The 23,233-nt window shown below is 41.7% G+C and overlaps 1 protein-coding gene across 1 annotated transcript in view; it reads right to left on the reverse strand.

Moving 5' to 3' along the window:
• Nucleotides 1-10,328, reverse strand: part of LOC126355318 (solute carrier family 22 member 7-like) — a 69,879-nt gene extending 59,551 nt beyond the window's left edge. Inside the window, exons 1-2 of the mRNA XM_050005611.1 lie at nucleotides 10,320-10,328; nucleotides 6,857-7,116 (exon numbers count right to left, since the gene is read on the reverse strand). Coding sequence (XP_049861568.1) covers nucleotides 6,857-7,116; nucleotides 10,320-10,328 — 269 coding nt within the window. The remainder of the gene's footprint in view (nucleotides 1-6,856; nucleotides 7,117-10,319) is intronic.
• Nucleotides 10,329-23,233: the final 12,905 nt, after the last annotated feature.

Raw genomic sequence — 23,233 nt, forward strand, 5'->3', positions numbered from 1 at the left:
GCCACAATAGTTGCATATTATGCTCCAAAGCGAACAATGTAACAAGTAATGTAACAAACATTTTTTTACTGTGGGAGAAAATCGTACATATGTCGGTACTACGTTGCTTATCATCTCTGATAAGAATTTGGTTCAAGCATTAAAATCTAGTAGCTGTTTTTTGCTGAAACCGGTATGTTTTATAAATCCAGATATGTTTCAATGTCAATAACAAGGGACTTCCGAGGGTTCTACAAAGAGCAGAAGTGAGCTTTAAAATACAAGCAGGTATATGTAGGTATATCAAATGTATTCGCAGTTTCGAATATGGAAACCCATCCGCTCTCTAATGGAACGACAACATTGAAAATCTGTGCCAAACCAGGACTCGAACTCCGATTTTCAGCTTAACGGGAGCGGTCACGTTTCCGTTAGGCTATCCGAGTCTGACTCACAGCCGGACCCACACTTCCATATGTCGTCAACCATGTGTCTATAACTAGCAGTCATACGTTTCTTACATGTAAAGAGGAGACATTTTATTTCACAGTCGCTTATCCAGCGTTGAAAGATAAATGCGATCTTGCAGTGCCTGTGTTGTTCAGAAGTACGAAGCAAATAATATAGATATCTATAGACAAAGGAGCAGCAACAGCAAGCTAATAGGTATATTGAAATTTTAAGCTTTGTATCGCAAATCACTATTATCAGTGCATCTACCTCTAATGTATATCCCACAAGGCAATGTCTGTGTATGGCTGTGTGTACTTCTGGCTAACATTAATTTTCCTTCGACAACATTCCTCAAGTATGAATTTTCATTTTTTTTTTACAGCAAAATGTCTGTTCGTCTTTTCTAGGTATTTGTAAAACACCACTACAGCTACAGGGAAGGAATGCTTTAGTTCCCATTATTTTTTACGTTCATTAAATATATCTAGGTGATCTACATTAAAATGTAACAGGGACATCATTTATATTAGTAGTAATATTTATATTTACAAGAAAAGAACATCTGAGAAAACGTTACGCTAGAATATTAACAGTCGTCCACGTCTTAGCTGTCGTGCACATTACAGCAAGTAATACAATAGTAACGAATGAGTATTCCAATTCAACATAGTTCTATAGAGCGAAACTGAAGTGTGCCAGCTACATACCAAAATTGTTCACAACCATACATACTTGAAGACATACTCAAAGAGACTGAAATGTATTGTTGTCTTCAAATGCTGGTTAAACTCAGTGAGACAGCCCTTGGCAAAATTAGCTCTTTTATTGTAGCCGCTTAGTGACTGGTATAACCGGTTTCGTACCATGTTATCTAAACGGCTTGATGGGTGTTCTAAGGTGCATTGAGGAGCACTATTGATGCAGAACTTGAGAAAGGTAATTGTTACTGATAACGTACGTGCGTAGAGCGCCAGACGTCCAAGTGGTAACGTGAAACCGTTTGGTCTGTTGAATAAATGAACACTGAGATTAAATCAGAGAATGCAACTGTGCTTCCCGTTCCAAAGTACGTAGCGAAAAGTGACTTGGGCTCAATGTAAAAACGACCGCTATACATTTCGTCACGTGTGGGGTCTGACCCTCCTAGAATTCTGAGTGCTAGAACCGTTTTACATCTTTAACGTAGACTGTCGAATACTTGATGTAAGACGGCCTTTATTGCATTATGTGTTACATTAGACTAGTGGTTCAGTTCCCACAGGAGAAATTGTCAAATGCTTGCAGTACTAATATAAACCGAGTAAAAAGTTGAACAACCTCTTTAACATCGTTAAAGCTTTGCGTATTATAATTACTGTTACACATTTTGGGGTTATTTTGGTACATGTTTGTCGTATTTAGAAGATTTTTAGTCCTACGTGGGTACAGAAGGTAGTTCACACACACAAACGCACACACACACACACACACACACACACACACACACACACACACACACACCGGTCTGGTTACATAGTACATAATATTTGTGTACGGAGTCTCACACATCACAGACTGTAGTCAAGATTGTATTTTGTTACGTATTATACACTGCAGCGCCATAGAAACTGATATAGGGATGCGCACTCAAATACAGATATATGTAAACTTGCGCAGTACGGCGCTGCGGTCGGCAATAACAGGAGCCTGATCGTTTATTGCTACTAAAATGACTGGTTATAAAGATTTAAGGGGGTATAAACGTGGTGTTATGGTCCGGCACAAGCCAAGGGACACAGCATCTCCGAGGTAGCGATGATGTGAGGATTTCCAGTATGACCATCTCGTGATTGTACCGTGAATATCAGGAATCTGGTAAAACATCAAATCTCCGACATAGATGCGACCGGAAAAAGTTCATGCAAGAAAGGGACCAACGAAAACTGAAGATAATCACTCAACGTGACAGAAGCGCATCCCTTCAATACATTGCTGCAGAATTGAGTGCTGGGTCATCAGCAAGTGTCAACGTGCGAACCATTCAACGAAACATCATCACATGGGCTTTCGGAGCTGAAGGCCCACTCGTGTACCCTTGATGACTGCAAGAAACAAAGCTTTACACCGCACCTGGGCTCAACAACACCGCATTGGACTGTTGATGACTGGAAACATGGTGCCTGATCGGACGAGAGTAATTTCAAATTGCATCGAGCGGATGGACGTGTACGGGCCTGGAGGCAACCTGATGAAACCATGGACTTTGCAAGTCATCAGGGGACTGTTCAGGCTGGTGGAGGCTCTGTGATAGTATGAGGAGTGTGCAGGTGGAATGATATGTGACTCCTGATAGGTCTAAATAGTCATGTTCCTAAGCATCCTATCTGATTACCTGCATCCATTCATGTCCGATGTGCATTCCGAAAGACTAGGGCAATTCCAGTGTGACAATGCGACACCCCACACGTCCAGAAAAGATACATAATAGCTACCGAGTGGCTGCACGACCACTCTGCTGCGTTTACACACCGACACAGGTTACCATACTCTGTTGAGAAGAGATCTCCACCATTTCGTACTCTTAAGGATTTATAGACAGCTCTGTACGATTCATGGTGTCAGTTCCTTCCAGCAGTACTCCATACATAGTCGTTTCCGTGACACGTCGTGTAGCTGCACTTCCGAGTGTTCGCGGGGGCTCTACACAATATTAGGCAGGTTTACGAGTTTCTTGGCCTCTTCACTGTATAAATGGACTGTTGTTACTGCTGTTAGTATGACATGCTAAGTTTAGCATGTGGTGTGCAGGATTATACAAGCAGTTATTTGACGTCTATGCATGGAAACGAGTCTCTGTGTCCATGTAGTACTGAATAACTTTTAAATATGGAACACACTTCTTTGACACATCTTTAGGTACAAGAATCTTTCAATAAGTGCCGCAACACTTTTTTCTCGGCCAGTTCCGGTTGAATAAATGCAATATTTATCTCGGACCACCATGGCATGTTCCCAATTCAGCCCTTAATGGTACACTAAGTTCCAATTTGTGACGGCTTTCTAATTGGGGTATGTAACTGTGGTGCGCTCCAAGGCGACTGCTGTATTTGAAATTCTTTTGGCGATAACTAAAGCATTGCATGCATTCATAGGCGCTTCCAGAATATCTTCGAAGATCTGTCAGTGAACAAAAGCACGGTTAATCGTTAAGCGAAGAGTTTTTCATCATCTCAGCGAGGTAACACAAACTTGTCTGGTCTCCGATGTTCCGGCTAGCCTCTACTATCTCTCGAAAAAGTTCAAGTATTTGGAAATCCAACAAAGGGTATCCGTCTTCAGACTTGATTGGAAAAATATGAACATTGATCTCTCACAACGAGGCTTTATAGTCATGAAGACGGGGTTCTGGGACTCTGAAAGGGGTTATGTTTGAAGCCCTCCCTCACGATGCAACGCTCAAATCGGATGGGTATTGCGATACCCGCAGCAAACTGAAGAAACGACCTGAGCGTGTTCGTCGCCACATGAATGCAAACGAACTTCTCTTTCTCCGTGACAATGCGAGGCCTCATATAAGTGGAGCTAATAATGCTTCATTGTTCTTCCTCATCGACATTCCAGCTCGGATCTCGCGGCTTCCGATTTGCGTGTGGTTGGCCCAATGAGGGATGAACTACGCGGGAAGCAGTACGTTGATGATGGGGTTGTTATTAATTCAGTAAATGTGGTACCATGCAGTAAGTTGTCATAAGGCCGTCCAATGGAACGGAGATTATGTTGGAAAATATGGTTTGGTAGCCACAAACGCGGGGAATAATATGGTGTATTCGAATCCTGCGTAAAGCCGTTATGTTTTCAGAAAAAAGATGTGTTGGATTACTTATCGAACGCCCTTCGTAGTAAAAGCATCCGTTGACTATCCAAAACCTTTCACTATCGATAGCTGATTCTTTGGTTCGACGATCTTTTGCCCTATAATGTGGTCATTTCGTAGCACGAGTTCCTTTGTTTGAAAATACGGTGCTTAGCCTTCTATTTATTCCCCTGAATGTCAAATCGTCTGGCATCACAGAACCGAAATATTAACTGAATTTTAGACCTAGGCTCTATCAGAAAGGAAACGTACATGATAAATAAACTACTGGACCACAGGCGACCGGAGAGGTATGGAACAGAAAGAGTATGCGTCTAAGTAAAAAGAACCGAGTGAAAGTATTTCCAAAAGAACTAATCCAAAATCAGCGCAAGATCAGTGCAAATGCAGAGCCTAAAACAAAAGTTGAAACCTACTAGCAAAGAGGTTAAGGGGGAACCATACTGAACTACACTCAATTAAGCGGAAAGTTAAGCCGATAATTTGATAATAGACTGTCTAACATCGCAGGGAAACTACTTTTATTGGCGGATGTCGAAATCACTTTAAGTTCTTTATAGATGCACTGGGCAAGTGACAAATGATTTTCAAACTTTAAGGGAAGAGTGTAAGAGGAATGAAACAGATTGGTCAGAAAAACTCGAGGTGATATCTTCTCAGGAGGAGCTTACATAAATCCAGGTGCCAATCAGAAGTCAGGCTATATTTCTACTGGTTATACAAAAGCATTTGGCGGAAATTATGGACAGTATTGAAAATTATGGTCAGATATTAAGGCAGAAACTTCATGGCAGATTAAAACTGTGTGCTGGGCCCAGACTCGAACTCGGGACCTTTGCCTTTCGCGGGCAAGTTCTCTTCCAGCTGAGCTACCCAAGCATGACTCACGGGCCGTCCTCACAGAGACTTCGAGTCTCGGCCTGGGATACAGTTTTAATCTGCCAGGAAGTTCAACATCAGCGCACCCTCCGCTGCACAGTGAAAATCTCATTCTGGAAACATCCCCCAGGCTGTGGCTAAGCCATGTCTCCACATTATCGTTTTTTTCAGGAGTGCTGGTTCTGAAAGGTTCGCAGTAGAGCTTGTGTACAGTTTGGACGGTAGGAGACGAGGTACGGGCAGAAATAAAGCTGTGAGGACGGGGCGTGAGTCGTGCTTGGGTAGCTGAGTTGGTAGAGCACTTGCCCGCGAAAAGAAAAGATCCCGAGTTCGAGTCTTGGCCCGGCACACAGTATTAATCTGCCAGGAAGTTTCACATCATCGCAAACTTCGCTGCAGAGTGAAAATCTAATTCTGGATTAAGGCAGAAGTTAAGCGAACATGTAAGGTGGTCGTTACACTCGTGAGGAATAAACATGTTTTCATTACGATCATTTCCTGTCTCTCAGAAAGGTTCAAGGGTTTAGAAATTCAACAAAAGGTATCCATCCTCAGATTTGATTGGAGAAATCTGAAGGTTGACCTTCTCACAACGAGGCATTGTAGGTATAAACCTGAATGGGCGGTTCTGGGCGCTACAGTCTGGAACCGAGCGACCGTTACAGTCACAGGTTCCAATCCTGCCTGGAGCATGGATGTGTGTGATGTCCTTAGGTTAGTTAGGTTTAATTAGATCTGAGTTCTAGGCAACTGATGACCTTAGAAGTTCAGTCGCATAGTGATCAGAGCCATTTGAACCATTTTGAATTTGTGTTTTGTTACTTGGATGGTGAAATGCGATGCAGATGTGTGCCTGAGCTCATAGTTGTGAAACAGGTGAAGTATTTCGTCGTCTGCTTATGCCACCATACTAGTTTGAAATAGATTAAGAGGAAGAAAAGCACAGTAGAGTAATAATGAAAAATTTTGGCAAACCTCTCTGTACAGATTATGCTCACCTTTTGGGGTGTTTAATACTGAGGAAAAGGTTCTAAATGTTGAAATATTCAAATCTGAGTGCTTTCCTGAGGGAGCAAACTGCTTAGGTCATCGGTCCCTAGACTTACACACGGCTTAAACTAACTGATGCTAACAACAACACACGCACCCTTGCCCGAGGGAGGGCTCAAACCTCCGGTGGGAGGGGCCGCGCAGTCCATTGCATGGCGCCTCAAACCGCACGGCCACTCCACGCTGCGAAACAATTCTGCTACACTTCCTACAGTACTGCTGAATTGATTCTCATTTGTGTATGAAATTACCCTAATGTAGCTGCATCAGATCATTTCTTCTAGATGGCGTAAAAATAATCTCGAAGAGTTCCAAAGCTTATTACAGGAGCTACGTTATGGGAGTTGACGTGATGGTGGTCATGGTCAGAATGTTAATCAGTTTCTCTTCTTTAATCCGGGGTCATATGGATATGAAATGTATGAGTGTGGACAACCTGTTGTGCGTAAGTGTCGACTTGGAAATATGGATGGAGTTACCAGAAAGAACAAACAGACGGAAATGAGAGCCGAATATTTAGGAACGAGAGCAGTGACTGGAATGCTCAGTTTGACATGTTCCACCAGATTAACTGTTGTAGAAAACAGTGTGATGTATGCGGTATTTATAATGCTATCAAGTAGATTATGAAGTGAGTCTCACCTCGGAATTGTAAAATTCTTCCATTCCTCCAGCGACATGTTGGAATGTTCTCTGCCAGGAACATGGCACCAGTGATCAGGCGTCTGCATTGCGAGAAAGAAAACATTTACACTCATCATATTGAAACATGGGCCGACGCAATTGAAGACAATGTTGAGCCTCGTCTGAAATTTTCCTCTGGACCCGATGGAGTCCAGCACTTCCTCAAACGCTAGTGCTACTTTTGAGTTTCTTCCGTTCTTTGCAATTTCCTCGTTTTCCTGAAAGCAAACAGCACATCTATAGACTAATAAAAATGTATTTGTAACTGATTATTAGTTACACATTTGTCAGCCTATTACTGTGTAAACAAATCTTCTCATATATTACAAAGGGCTTATGACACAGAAGTTGAAACCTTTACCTCTCTCTCTTTTCCTAGCCTTAGAAAGGCGCAAGTTTGTAGGGATTGTTTTAAAGAAACCGTTACTCCATCCCCAACAGTGAAACTGACCTGTGATACGAGTACAAAATAAAATCTTCCTCCTTCGTACAATTCTCATACTCATTATAGTAAATAAGCTAAAACTTCATTTTTCTCGCAATCTACCAGTCCTGTGCCGATTGTTACATAAAGTCACAGAACCTAAGATCTATTTCAATGTTTGCGGTGTCATGTCTTTAAAATTTCAGGAAGTATTGGAGTTAGCAATGTTCCCATTCACTTTATTTTTATGTTCGTTCAGGTGCAATGCAGACCTAATACGTGTAATACGTAAAAAATTCGGAACCCATATAACTATCAAGAATCGCAACTGTCTTCTGATTTACTCGTCTCGTCGTAGAAACTATTATTTAGAATTTCAATCCCAGTCTTTGGAGTCAGAACATAATATCCAAATTGTTTACTTTCAGTATCGGCCCTATTTCTGCTTTCACAATATTCAACAGTTCTGTATTCAACCAGTTTGCCTCTTATCCTGAACAGCAGTTAAGCACTGCCGACCCCACTGGTGTCAATGTTAAGGAACTTAACCGGCGCGGAAGGATGTTCGCGCTTCATTCATGATATTCTACATGTAAAACACATAGCTAAATGTAGAAAGTAATCCGAAGATTAGTAATCCAAAGATATGGTTTTCTAATAAGTTCATTATACGTAACAACTTAAACACTGTCTTTGTGTAATGTACTACTCATACAACATTTTTCAAAAAAGTGAAGTATTCAGAAGATATTGCAAGATGTCAATGTAACACGCCATCTACCCATATGTGACTTATTAAGGCTGCCATATTTTTGGCCAATGAAACGCCCACCACAGTAGTATCGTTGGTGCTGTTACCTGGCTACGTAGGGGTCTGAATAGCGTTTGTACAATCGTGGTACCCGTCCGAGGGTCAGTCGGCGTGAAATCAGAGACCAGTTCCAATAACTGGGGGCCAGCTTAGCTGAGAAGAGGATTCAATGGCCTTGATAGACCATTCCCCTACGGATCACTGCACCCATGCAGGCGAGAGTGCGTGAAATTGTGTACCCACAAGTGTGCGCATCAACCAAATATTTTGCAATCACACTAGTTTCATTACATTTCCATCTCCCCCTTCTTGTGCTACCACGTCTTATGTCAGTACGAGTATTTATTTCTCTTCAATAAGCGTTACTATATATCTCCACACTTCTACAAGGGATTCTAAAGCGCTCTTCATACGACAATCGGCACATTTCTCCTCTCAGCTGTCTCAGCTGTCTCATCGCCATTCAATATTTCTACAGAAGCCTCGTTGTTATTGGCTAGACTTCGCGTAAGGCATGTTTGGAAGTTCTCCACATATCCGTACATCCTTTTCAATGCTAAAGTAGCTTATCAGTTCACCTCTCAACTATTAAGGGATTATTTTTTTAAGGAATTAATGTCCGCAATGTCCCTATGTATACTAACATGGGAGTTGGCTCTCGTTTCCTCATTTTCGTGGATGGTCGAATATTTTCCTCTAAGTTCAGAAGGCTTTGTACTGTCTCCTAAGTAACAACGTGATAGGCATTACACACAGGTGGTAAAAGATATCGCCTTATTTCTTTCACAGACGAATAGAGGGAACCTTTACCCTTCATTCAGTGACATAAAGCATTAGTTTACTTTGAATTCTTCACTGGGCTACACAAAAAACGACATGAGTGCAGCGCACTGTCAAAGTCATCACGTTATTAACCAATTTATTGCGTGCTACTTCCTTTTATACAAATGGCAGTTATCTCAGCATAGAATTATAGGCCATGGAATGATTCGGTTCTGGACCATTGGAGACGGATACATAGAAACAAAGCCTCAAAATGCGACACAAAAGCTGCACTAATGTCCCTTGTTGTACATGTTAGTCAAGAATTCAAAGTTAACTAGAGCATTATGGACACTGAACGAAGGACAAACGTTCCAATTATTGGGATGTTGAGGAAAAAAGGCGATTTCTTTCACCATCCGTTTGTGATGTCAACCTTTTTCTTACTGTAACTCTTTCTTACTGTAAGTCTTGCGACATGGTATGCTTTTTTTACTTCGTAACCTTCTACCAAGCAAACTTGCTTATGCTTATAGTCAGGTCATTTCACCTGACGTAGTAGAGCCGAATATTTAGGAATGCAATCCCCGCTATCTTCCCGATTGCACCAGACATCTTTAAGCAAGCAGTGAGTCAACTGTCTTGAGCTCCGCGCAGTTCCACCAACGCCGTTGGATGCGATATGTGGATATTTGGTTGGATAAGCAGAGCTGCATCTACGTATTAACAGCTTGCATAAGAAAATGAGGTTTACACTTCAACCAAAATTAATGGTTTCGTTCCAGGACGTGGAACGCTGCAGGACTCCCAACAGAAATGTCGTACAAAAGGCCTACCGGAAACTTACCGACAATCATTCACCTCAGAGGTTTTCCATCCAACATACGCTGACCTCTCAAGCCGACTGCATCAGTGACAATCACTACATCATTTATTACTTGAAAGAAGTAAATAACACCTTGTGAGTCAAACACGATAATACCGTAAGATTAGGCTCTAAACAAATTGAACCACTATTATTGGTGTTCTTACCTTACTTCAAGGGTATCAATGGTCGTGTAGGCAAGGTGGCTCTGCGAGGAGAGTTCATAGGCTCCAGCAGTTGGTGGGGATCACTAAGGATTCAGCAAATATTCCCAACGCAACAGTCATAAACAATATCCAGTGTGAGTAAGAAGCCAACTTCATTAAGGAAACCGGACGGCACGCAAAGTAGGAGAGGCAGTCGAAATCCTGAAGCACGATGGCCACAGCAACAAGGAAAACCGTTTAAGAGTCCTCGCGGTCAAAAATCAAATCCTCTTCTGATAGGGGGTGTATGAACAACTGGCACCGTTTCTGCTCAGCTAACATTGTTAAAACGGTCCTTTCAGAAGCTAACAATTGACAGCAATCCGGCAACTCGCAAGTAGTTTTTCACATACCTCCTCCATCTCTTCTAACAGCCACCAATCCTAATGAAAAAAGTGGCGTTCACTGTAGCGCTAAAGAAACTAGCAAAGGTATGCATATTCAAGTACTGATATATGTAACCAGGCAGAATACGGCGCTGCGATCGGCAACGCATACTTATGTAAGATAATAAGTGTCTGGCGCAGTTGTTAGATCGCTTACTGCTGCTACTATGGCAGGTTATCCAGTTTAAAGTGAGTTTGAACGTCGTGTTATAGTCGGCGCACGAGCGATTGGATACAGCATTTCCGAGGTAGCCATTAAGTGGGGATTTTCCCGTACGACCATTCCAAGAGTGTACTGTGAATAATAGGAATCCGGTAAAACATGGAATCTCCGATATCACGGGAAAAAGATCCTGCAAGAACGGGACATACGACGACTGAAGAGAATCGTTCAACATGATCGAAGTGCAACCCTTCCGCAACTTGCATCAGATTTCAATGCTGGGGCATCAAAAACTGTCAGCCTGCGAAACATTCAACGATACATCATCATATGGATTTTCGGAGCCGATGGCCCGCTCTTGTACCCTCAATGAGTGCACTGCGCAATGATTTACGCATCACCTGCACCCGTAAACACCGACATTGGACTGTTTATGACTGGAAACATCTTGGTTTGTTGGACGAGTCTAGTTTCAAAATGTATCCAGCGGCTGGATGCGTACGGATTTGGAGACTACCTCATGAATCCATGGATCCCGCGTGTCAGCAAGGGACTGTTTAAGCATGTGGAAGCTCCGAAATGATGTAAGGCCTGTGCAGTTGGAGTGATATTGGACTGCTGAGATACAGCTAGATACGTCTCTGACAGGTGACACATACGTAAGCGTCCTGTCAGTTGGCCTGCATCCATTCACGTCCATTGTGTATTCCGACCTACTTGGGAAATTCCAAAAGGACAATGCGACGCCCCAAACGTCCTGAATTACTACAGAGTGGCTGTAAGAACACTTTTCTGAGTTTGAATACTTCCACTAGCCACCAAACTGCCAAGACATGAACATTATTGAGCATATGTGGGGTGCCTTCCAACATGCTACTCGCAAATGATCTCCACCCCCTGGTACTGTTACGGATTTATGGACAGTTCTGCAGGATTCATGGTATCAGTTCCCCCCAGCACTACTTGAGACGTTTGTCGAGTTCAGTTTCTTTGGCTTTCAAGTGTATATGTGGCGTCGTTGGTCTAGTTACCGTTGGTGATATAATGAAGCACCCATTTATCAAGTAATTAGTGTTTTCCAAGTGGATGGCCACTATAAGAAGGATGATTTGTTTTAGTATTTTAACTTTTTATGTATTTTATAGAATGTGGCAACGGTAAACTGAGAAGGAGTTTAATGAAGGGGAACCTATTTGTTGCTACATACAGAAGCATTAATTCTAATGATGTCCTATTGATAATAAATATACACCAGACTATGTAACGTTCATGGACTTGGCTTAATGATCACCTTTTTCTAGAGACAACCAGTTGCAGACACATGGCCATGGAATTACCCCGAGCTTACGACAGCAGTTGGTGATAACTTTAACTTCTTCACTGTCCACTGTAAGAACTATGCGTACCTCATCTGCATAGATTCATGTCTATCAGTTCCCATGAACGACGTTTCTAAGAACCCATCAGTGCAACAAATGTTCTAGATAGACTTACCAGTTACAAACAGAGCCGTCCTTTTTTTAGAATATCGCCAAAGACAGCGGAATCAGTGACGATGGCGCTTACACAATACAAAGCTTAATCGGTGACTGTGTTTTGTTGAAGTGACGGAGAAGTATGAGCAATCTGTTTTACATAACTAGCAACATTAATTTCAGATTTGGTAACCTCATAAATATTGTGATTATGTCGCGCAGTGGATAAGTGCGTTACATGCCAGCTTATGAATGGTCGAAAAAAAAAACACATTAATTCCCTGGTACACTTCGTACAATGTTTTGAAAACGGGGACTTCTATAATCTTACTACAACAGATATTGTAGGAATGGTGACAGAGATACGTTTATAGCACCTAATGCATAAGTAAAATGGGTTAGACTCAAAACCTACAATAATTTGGACAGACAGGAAGTCTTAAGAATTTCCGGTTGTATGTGAAGTTGGTAAAGGGGGTTAAACCGTCGCTTTAATATCACTTGTATTGGTCTGACGATGAAAGTAAACATAGGTGACAGAAAGAAGATACTCTAGAGCCTGCTTCAAAAATGTATACCCGAAGGCAAAACTACAGTATCAACATATAAACACACAAGTGAGCAATACCGATATCGTCACGCGAAATTTAAAGACAACCAAAATAAATAAAGTGATCAAGGCACAACGTTCTAATGCAATTCGGGTTATATCTCAGACAGAAAACGGCACAGAACTACCTTGTTTCCTAGTTCATAATTATCTAGAATTACGTGCACAGCTAACAGCTACACTGATGAGCCAAAACATAACACCTGCTTAATAGCTTGTTCGTCCGTCTTTGTAACGGAATATATCACTAATTCTGCGTATCAGGGTTCTAATAGTTCGTTGGTATTTTTGTGGAGGTATGTAACGTTCGATATCTACGCATGGGTCATATAACTTGCGTAAATATTAAGCCCAGAAGTGTTCTATAGGATTTGCGTCAGGCTTATTTGGTCACCGACACATCAACATATGTTCACTATAATACTTCTCAAACCACTGTAGCACGGTTCAGGCTCAGAGACACAGACAACCATACTGCTAAAGATAACATCGCCACCAGGGAGACATCAGGTGGTTCACAGCGGTCTGTGTGTCTTCGTTTACAGCCAGAGGTGACACTTAGATGCAGCAGAATGTCTCACATAGCATAATACTGCTCCCACAAAGCCGTTTTCGAGATACTCGTTCACAGGCTCTGAGTAATAAAGATCTGCTCTTTATCCGAGATGCTTATCCCAACGAATTTCCCCATTTGCAGTTCAGGCCCTCACTAGGGTGATCGCCCGCCGTGTCTGCTCCGCTTACATTCTTTTGGCACTGTGTCATCTGCCCGAATCGATATCAGATAGCATCCCAGCGTCACGGTGTGCAGTGGTCATAATTTTTTCGCTGATCAGTGCATGTATGGTTGAGAAAGGAAATGTCGCTCCTGACATAGGATCCTGTAGTAAACCGGATGCACACAGTTATAGACCAATATCACTAACGTGCATATGTTTCAGAATCGCTCAACGTACTCTAAGCCCAAAAAATATTATGTTAGTACAGAAGAGCCGGTCAGAGTAGCAGAGCAGTACTAGGCGCTCCATTCTGGAACCGCGCGGCCGCTACGGTCGCAGGTTCGAATCCTGCCTGGGGGAATTGATGTGTGTGATGTCCATAGGTTAGTTAGGTTTAGGTAGCTCTAGGTTCTAGGGAACTGATGACGTGAGAAGTTAAGTCCCATAGTGCACAGAGCCATTTGAACCATTTGGGTACAGAAGAAATAGGTTTCCTCAGAAAATCTGTACGGATACAGAAAAATAAAACCACTCACGTGAAACACAGGTTGCTTTATTGATACGCATCTAGCAATTAATTGACATAGTTAAACACGTATATTATTTCGTTCTCCGAGTTTTGTTAGGTCTTCGACAACGTATCGAATCGTTGACTTCTAAGTAACATTCGAGCAATCAGAGTATTTTTGCATGTATGTGACTGGCTGCCAGATTATTTACTTAACAGAATGCATTACGCTTGACTTGACGGTGAATTTTCCCTTAAAACTACACTTACGTTTGGTGTTCCAAAATGTGGCGTAGCAGACCTACAAACTTTTTAAGTATATGATTTATCAGGCAGGAGCGTTATCATCGAAAAACTATGAAAACTACTAGTTAAAATGTCAACATGTAAATAGACATTATTCCACGAGTTCTATATCGTAAACTTGTTAGAAAGATGTTTTATACTCCTTATCAAGTGCTTACTGTGTCACAGTCTTTGAGTACTCAGGTTAATACGTACCAGCTAGTTGAGATGAAATAAATTCTGTTACAGTGTTAGTTACCTCAGCAAAGACATATGGTAAGTATCCAACAGAGCCTCTTAATGTTATGTATGACTTAACAAATGCCACGTTCAGATGTACGATACTAAATTTTTGAGAATTACAAATGACTGTATTTGTTCGTTTTTTATGTTACATGAAAGGGTAGAGCAACTAAGCCTAAGGCATCTTCATCTTTGTACGAAAAGCTGTCTTCGTTGGACGTACATTTCACTGAACCAAACGCCGGGGCCAAGATGAAAATGCTGGAATCATCCCTTATATATTGTGACTTACGTTAATAAAAGAATGAAACGCAGTGTCAAAAGGTTAAATGAAATTTTGTATGTTCAATCCTGTAATAGCGTCGCTGGATAACTCGTGTATATTAATTTAATTAAAGCCTTACACTAAGTGGAAGTTATGTGCACGTAGTGTTCTGAAATAAGACGGTTTGTGCCTTCTGGACGTAAGTTAAAAGGGTTTATGTGTTTAATCATTTTGCATGTTCCTGGACCAAACATATTTGTCCAATGGCATGTCTAACGACCACGGTTTGAAGTGTTTTCTTTTCTGAATAAATGTAAGAAGTCTACTATATTGCCAATGGAAAGTGATAGCTAAACTCTGACTTCGCAAGATCACGAAGTATTGGTATAAGCATTAAAAATTGAAATATTTGAAAATATATGGAAAACATGCAGTACGTTGCTGAAAAATTAATAGTTTTCGTATTCAGGAAGTGATTAAAGTGGTCTCGAAGTACGCAGTTGAGGAGGAGCATTTAATGTACAGAGAGAATCTTCGAAAGAAGTTACGGAATTCCAGTGCGAAGATAATTGTTTGAAGAACAGATACTATCCGGTACCCATAGCTAGACTGCTGGAGAGGTAACTAACTTGTCTAAATAACAATATTATCAACATTCTCTTCTACATAAGCGTTAACTGTATAAGCAGCCAAAATCATACAGACCGCACATCTAGGTGTGCTTGACAAAAAATGCTAACGAAATGTCGTTGTATCATGTTATTTATTTTTGTGTTTTTAAAAGGCAGATATTTTAGTAGTGATAGTAGATGCAGTTCTGATTACATTTCAACTGACAATAAACGTTCTTCCTTATGTAATACCGCCATCGACGTCAGAGAAAGGTAACGGACGAACCAGAACATTGCAAACATTGGACGTGAACAACGACGCGGCGCGGCGGTCAGGTGCTGCCGAAACGGGCAATGTAAACGGTCACTGGATTGTCAAGAACATGTAATTCGTCTTATGTAAAGAATGACTTAACTACAGCAAGACTTTTTTTTCAACATTACCATAAGGGAAGTCATGGTAGTAAAGTAGAGATAACACCAAATAAAATGTTTGCTATAAGTTTCGCCACTTATGTTAAACACCGCTTTTTTTCAAGTTCCAACGCATGCTTCAGCACCTCTGTGCCATCATCAGTGGTTTTCTGTTTTATTTAATCTGCTGTGTGAACATTTTTACTTAAAGATTAAGGAATCATGGAAATATTTAGTTCAAACAACAGTTTGTTTCTTTTAGTTAATACCTTCACACTCGGTTTGCAAAGTTTTCAGGACTACTTGTGTATTATTTATTACAGGTAACTTGTCATCTGACACGAAATTATTCTGATAAAAAACTGTGTTGGGAGCTAACGTATCATTTTACGCTTTAAAAGTAATTATGTGTGCCGCGATATTTCGCGCCTATATATGTTTTTGATTACGTTTTTGTGTGGAGAGCCCTTTTTCTCAACATCCTGATGAGGTGTTGTGAAGCACTTATAACCACAACACATATTTTCACAAACATGAGCGTAAAAGCACTTTACACTGTAATAGTGGTTGTTCTGTGTCCCAGCCCAGTCAGTGTTCATTTGATCAACAGTGAGTTTGGCGCCAAACTTCAATTTTGTTTAAATTTTATCTTAGTTTGTGTGTGTGTATGTGTGTTTTGTGTATGCTTCTTAGCTCTTTGTATTGTCTTTTACGTGGTGTCTCTTTAGTATGTAAAATGGTGAGTCTTTGAAGAACGTAGTTTGACAGTTATGACTAGTTTCCCTTCTGCTGTTGCCTTCTGTATGTAGAAATTTTCCTCAATGGTCAGTTTGCCGTATAAGCTGTGGCTGAACTTCAGTATTCGTCTGTTTCTAGCATAGTCGAGTGGTGATTGTGAGTTATTACGTGGTCAGCAAATGTGCTATGGGATCTGTTTCTTTTTAAAGCTCTGAGATGTTCCGAATATCGGGTTTTGAAGTTTCTGCAAGTCTGTCCTATGTATATTGACTGGTAAATGTTGCATGTGAGTTCATATATTCCTGAGCGGATAAATTTATCCGTGGCTGTATCTTGTGTTGTCGACCTTTTTCTGTCTTGTGTACTCTGTCCTGTATCCCTTTGGAGTCCCTGTTTCTTTAATATGTTACCAAATCTGTGAACAACTTTGTTGTTGTAGGTGAGTATGTGCCATTTCGTTTAATCAATGTTGTTGCTCTGTTATGTCTTGGTGGTGTCATTGTGTTTTGTTTTCACAGAAAATGCAAATATTAAAGAAATAATTTTACCTGCAAACACGGTAAACACAAGGAGCTGCAAATGTAAATGACTAATAAACTGTGTTTCTCTTAACACGAAATCAACGAAGTATCACGTAATACATTGTGCATCAGTTACAATCAAAGTTTTCCTCTTTTTACAATACAACAACAAAGTAAAACTGGGATTATATTCCTTTTGTAAAATAGTGCGGTAATTGAAATGAAACCAATATTACTTTGTTTCCTCTTATGCCAATCCTATAAGAAATGTTCAAAATGTCCACAATCCGATGTCAATTTACGGCGTATCCAGTCTCTTCGCCCTCTTCCACAAACATAGACATTGGTCTTGAATATACTGGCAACTTCGAAAATCCTCTTGGTACGTTCCTCCACATTATTTACTTGCTGAGTGTAAATAAATTATATGATACTAGCCCAAAAAGTAAAAATTCCTTGGATTTAAATCAAGATTGCGTGTTGGCCCTCGATGTGGACCAAAACGTCCCAACCGTCGTCCTGAAAATAGTCTGTTCAAAAATCACTGTACTCTATGATCATCGTATAGGGGCCACAGAAAATGGAATATCTTCTGATAAAGTTGGTACCAATGTATCATCAAGGCAAGTTCGGTAAATGTTACCAGTTCATCCTGCATGTAAAGCAAAAGTCCCAATAATGTAATCATCGATTATACCACTCCATACACCTGCAGAAAAGCGGTTTTGAAATGAACTGCTGCTGCTTGACACAGATTGTGTGTACTCCACGGGCGTATGTCATGGAAATCAGTTATTCCAGCGCGAGTGAAAGATTCTTCATCTGATATGAGTATTTCGTTTACAAAACCATGCATCGCACTTTACACCAAAAGGCACTGAAGAATTCTCGTAGCGGGTGGAAACTTTGCTCTTCCACAGCTTTTACGCACAGGTTTTCATAGCACTTCTTACAAAGTGCTATGAACCGCGGTGTGCGATGAACCTACTTGGCGGCTGATGCTTCTAGTATTCTGAGTAGGATCTTCGTGGATGCGGTCCAAAATTCATTCCCCAACTTTCAATGTACATTCTTCGTGTTATGGGCCTCAGTCTTCTACGCCGGATGGTAAAGAGCAAGTATTTCTGAATATATGTAAATGAAGTATACTGAAGGGCCAAAGAAACTGGTACACCTGCATAACGAGAGCACGCAGAAGTGCCGCAACACAAAGTGGCATGGACTCCACTAATATCTGAAGGGAACTGACACCATGAATCCTGAAGGGCGGTCCATAAATCGTAAGAGTACGATGGCACATTCCAAGCATCCAAGGTATACTCAGCAATGTTCATGTGAGTCATAATAGTGTTCCTGCAGGTACTTTGTAGCAATTCTGGACGTGTGTGGTGTTGCATTGTCCTGCTGAAACTCCATCGGAATACACAATGGACATGAATGGATGCAGATGATCAGACAGGATGCTTAAGTATGTGTCACCTGTCAGAGTAGTATCTATACGTATCAAGGGTACCATGTCACTCCAATTTCACATGTCCCACACCATTGCGGAGCCTCCTCCAGCCTGAACAGTCCCCTGCTGACATGCAGGTTCCATGAATTCATGAGGTTATCTCCAAAACCGTACAGTTTGAAAAAGACGCGTCCGACGGGGCAGCTTGTTTGCACTCATCATCAGTCAAATGTGGGGGCTGACGGGCCCAGGCGAGATGTAAACCTTTGTGTCGTGTAGTGATCACGGGTACATAAGTAATCCTTTGGCTTCCAAAGCCCATATCAATGATGTTTTATTGACAGGTTCGCACGCTGACACTTGTTGATGACCAGCATTGACATCTGCAGCAATTTTCGGAAGGGTTGCACTTCCGTCTTGTTGAACGATTCTCTTCAACCATTGTTGGTTCCGTTCTTTCAGGATCTTTTTCCGGCTGCATCGATGTCGGAGATTTGATGTTTTACCGGATTCCATATATTCACTGTACACTCGAGAAGTGGTGGTACAAGAAAATTCCCACTTCATCGCTATCTCTGAGATACTGTGTTCCATGGCTCGTGCGTCGACTGTAACACCATGTTCAAATTCACTTAAATCTTGATAGCCTGCCATTGCAACAGCAGTAACCGATCTAACAACCGCACCATACATTTGTTATCTTATATAGTCGTTGAAGAGCGTATCGCAGTATTCTGCCTGTTTACATATTTCTGTATTTGTATGCGCTTGCCTTTACCAGTGTCTTTGGTGCATCTGTGTACCTACTCGTAAGTTGTATCTCGTAATGATTTATTTAATAATAAAATGAAACCATATCGGAATAGAAAATACATTTCGCATACAGAGTCAAATTTGAAAAGCTATTGTACCTCGTTAGGAAGGCATCGCAAAGTAATCGAGAAGAACCTGAGAACTCTGATGCGACATACCTTTGGTGAACAGAAACAACGGTCGATGGTGTAGGAAGTTTTCGTTATGGGAAGGTTTCTGTATATAATCGTACAGCTACCCTCGAAATACTTTCTGCCTCGCTATAAATGAAATGAATTTCGCATAGTTCTTCTATAGTACAAGTCCTCTGCATCCTAACTTATATTTGAGTGGCGGCATCACCCGCACAGGTCACTCGATGACTGTCAACGATCGTCGTATTACAATGACTGAACCACTCAGGCTGTATTTGCAGAAGTGTTTGCTACTCAAGCTCACGACCTCAATACAAGAAGCGGTAAGTAACAAGACCTGATTGCTTAGATAAAAGCACCTGTCTTGTTTGACACCGTGTAGTGTCTTGACGGAGTTTAATGGTTTCCTCCAGTCAACTGTGTAGAATGTTTACACAAAAGACGTCTAATCCGTCAACACAGTCCGGCCTCTACTTGTCAAAAAACATCGTCCCGAAATTAGCTGTATTTGTGCTAGAGATATATTAGGAAAGGGGCAAACGTGACACAACACTCTTAAATCAATTACTTTTGTTGTACTGAGAAGAAATTTTTGCACCTTATACCATTTGCACTACTTATATAGTAGGGCTCTATTCCTCGAAAGATAGTAGCGGACTTTAGTTTTGCAATGGAATCACGTAAAGTACGTTCGCACGGAAGATGACATAATTTACAGTTCCGTAACATCCCTACCGAGAAATCGCGAATAATACTGCATTGTGGTATCATTCGGACGCGACATCGCGAATACGGCATTCAGTGCACTTTGGAGGCAACTTGTATGAGCGAAATAAGAGCCGTCCTGGGCAGCAAAGGTATGTGTGTTAGCCGCATTGAACGAGGCACTTAGCTCTCTCTTACGAACCCAGTTAGCTTTCCGGGGTTTGCTCTGGTTCAATGTTGTTCTTTACTGTTCCTTTCAAGATATTATGACTGTTATGGTAACTTGCTTTGGAGTTACTTTCCGATGGAAATGTATGTAACGAGCTAAATGAGTGTGTAGTAAGGTTACGAGTTTCATTTTGTAGGAATGCATAATATTTACACTACTGGAAATTAAAATTGCTACACCAAGAAGATGAAATTTAACTGACAGGATGCTGTGATATGCAAATGATTAGCTTTTCAGAGCAGCAACACAAAGTTGGTGCCGGTGGCGACACCTACAACGTGCTGACATGAGGAAAGTTTCCAACCGATTTCTCATATACTAACAGCAGTTGACAGAAGTCGCCTGTTGAAACGTTGTTATGATGCCTAGTGTAAGGAGGAGAAAAGCGTACCATCACGTTTCCGACTTTGATAAAGCTCGAATTGTAGCCTATCGCGATTGCTGTTTATCGTATCATAACATTGCCGCCGGCGCTGGTCGAGATCCAATAACTGTCGGCACAATATGGAATCGGTTGGTTCAGGAGGGTAATGAGGAACGCCGTGCTGGATCCCACCGGCCTCGTATCACTAGCAGTCGATATGACACGCATCTTATCCGCTTGACTGTAACGGATCAAGCAGCCACGTCTCGATCCCTGAGTCGACAGATGGGGAGTTTGCAAGACAACAACCGTCTATACGAAGAGTTCGACGACATTTGCAGCAGCATGGACTATCATCTCAGTGGCCATGGCTGCGCTGGTGTACTCAACGACGAACCTGGGTGCACGAATGGCAAAACGTCATTTTTTCGGAAGAAGCCAGGTTCAGTTTAGAACATGATCATGGTCGCATCCGTGTTTGGCGACATCGCGGTGAACCGCTATCTACATCTATCTACATCTACATCCATACTCCGCAAGCCACCCGACGGTGTGTGGCGGAGAGTACCCCGAGAACCTCTATCGGTTCCCCCTTCTATTCCAGTCTCGTATTGTATGTGGAAAGAAGGATTGTCGGTATGCTTCTGCGTGGGCTCTAATCTCTCTGATTTTATCCTCATGGTCTCTTCGCGAGATATACGTAGGAGGGAGCAATATACTGCTTGACTCTTCGGTGAAGGTATGTTCTCGAAACTTTAACAAAAGCCCGTATCGAGCTACTGAGCGTCTCTCCTGCAGAGTCTTTTGGAATTTATCTATCATCTCCGTAACGCTTTCGCAATTACTAAATGATCCTGTAACGAAGCACGCTGCTCTCCGTTGGATCTTCTCTATCTCTTCTATCAACCCTACCTGGTGCGGATACCACACTGCTGAGCAGTATTCAAGCATTGGGCGAACAAGCGTACTGTAACCTACTTCCTTTGTTGTCGGATTGCATTTCCTTAGGATTCTTCCAATGAATCTCAGTCTGGCATCTGCTTTACCGACGATCAACTTTATATGATCGTTCCATTTTAAATCACTCCTAATGAGTACTCCCAGATAATTTATGGAATTATCTGCTTCCAGTTGCTGACCTGCTATTTTGTAGCTAAATGATAAGGGACCTATCTTTCTATGTATTCGCATCACATTACACTTGTCTACATTGAGATTCAATTGCCAATTGGAAGCGTGTATTCGTCATCGCCATAGTGGCGTATCACCCGGCGTGATGGTAGGGTGTGCCATTGGTTACACGTCTCGGTCACCTCTTGTTCGCATTGACGGCACAGTGGACGTTACATTTCAGATGTGTTACGACTCGTGGGTCTACCCTTCCTGCGATCCATGCGAAACGCTACATTTCAGCAGGATAGTTCACGACCGCATATTGTAGGTCCTGTACGGCCTTTCTGGATTCAGAAAATGTTCGACTGCTGCCTTGGCCAGCACATTCTCCAGATCTCTCACCAATTGAAAACGTTGGTCAACGGTGGCCGAGCAACTGGCTCGTCACAATACGCCAGTCACCTCTCTTGATGGACTATGGTATCGTGGGCAACTGTACCTATACACGCCATCCTAGCTCTGTTTGATTCAATGCCCAGGCGTATCAAGGCCGTTATTACGGCCAGAAGTGTTTGTTGTGGGAATTGAGTTGTCAGGATCTATGCACCCAAATTGTGTGAAAATGTAATCACTTGTCAGTTCTAGTATAATATATTTGTCCAACGAATACCCGTTTATCATCTGCATTTCTTCTTGGTGTAGCAATGTTAATGACCAGTAGTGTACAATAAGCTTTTTCAGAACTGTAAGTGATCGTTTGCTCATACCTAAACTTAATTTCTGTAATCCAGTGAGGCAGTTAGGTACCGATGCACGTGCTACAGTATCGATTTTTTATTAGTTTATCCGTACGATTAGTATATTGAATGTACCACACTGTCGGCTATTTAAACGTGTTCAGATTTACTGATGTGTCCAGAGTATCTGATTGTTGAATTCTTTCTCCTTTGCAGACTGCTACGAAACAGCTGCTCCCTATGACATTATCTTTAACACGTGGTGGTACACCTTATAGAGGGTGCGTAGTAATAAATACGACAGACTGCGCTGACGGATTTCTAATTGGAAATGGAGGGAGAAAGGTTCTGCTAAGAAGTCTCTGGAAGTGGAAAAGTGTGTGAAACGACAAAAAATCTTCGAGGAACACAGCAGGGATCTGTATCGCATCCACATCCCAACAGATTTTCATAGTTGCCTCTGTGGGACTGCACGTGATACAGATAATAGCGGTTGTATTGCAAGGTATACGTAATCGTACTTCGGTTTACACCATGTTGCTGGGCCGATTGCCTGGATTTTGTACAAGAGTTCGTGTCAAAAACCTGTAGATTTCGATCCTCCAAACCAGGTGTACGCACAGTCAAACCCCTGCCTCCACGTCCATCGTCTGAAAGAATTCCTGACTATACAGATACTCAGAAACGGCTAAAAATGTTGTCTTATGTGTTTGGCGTCTATGAGGTTACTAGCTCTGATGTAGCCATACTGCCTGTCGACCGTTTCCATTTGCTTGGCCGT

The sequence above is a fragment of the Schistocerca gregaria genome, chromosome 3 (assembly GCF_023897955.1).
Source record: "Schistocerca gregaria isolate iqSchGreg1 chromosome 3, iqSchGreg1.2, whole genome shotgun sequence".
NCBI lineage: Eukaryota > Metazoa > Arthropoda > Insecta > Orthoptera > Acrididae > Schistocerca > Schistocerca gregaria.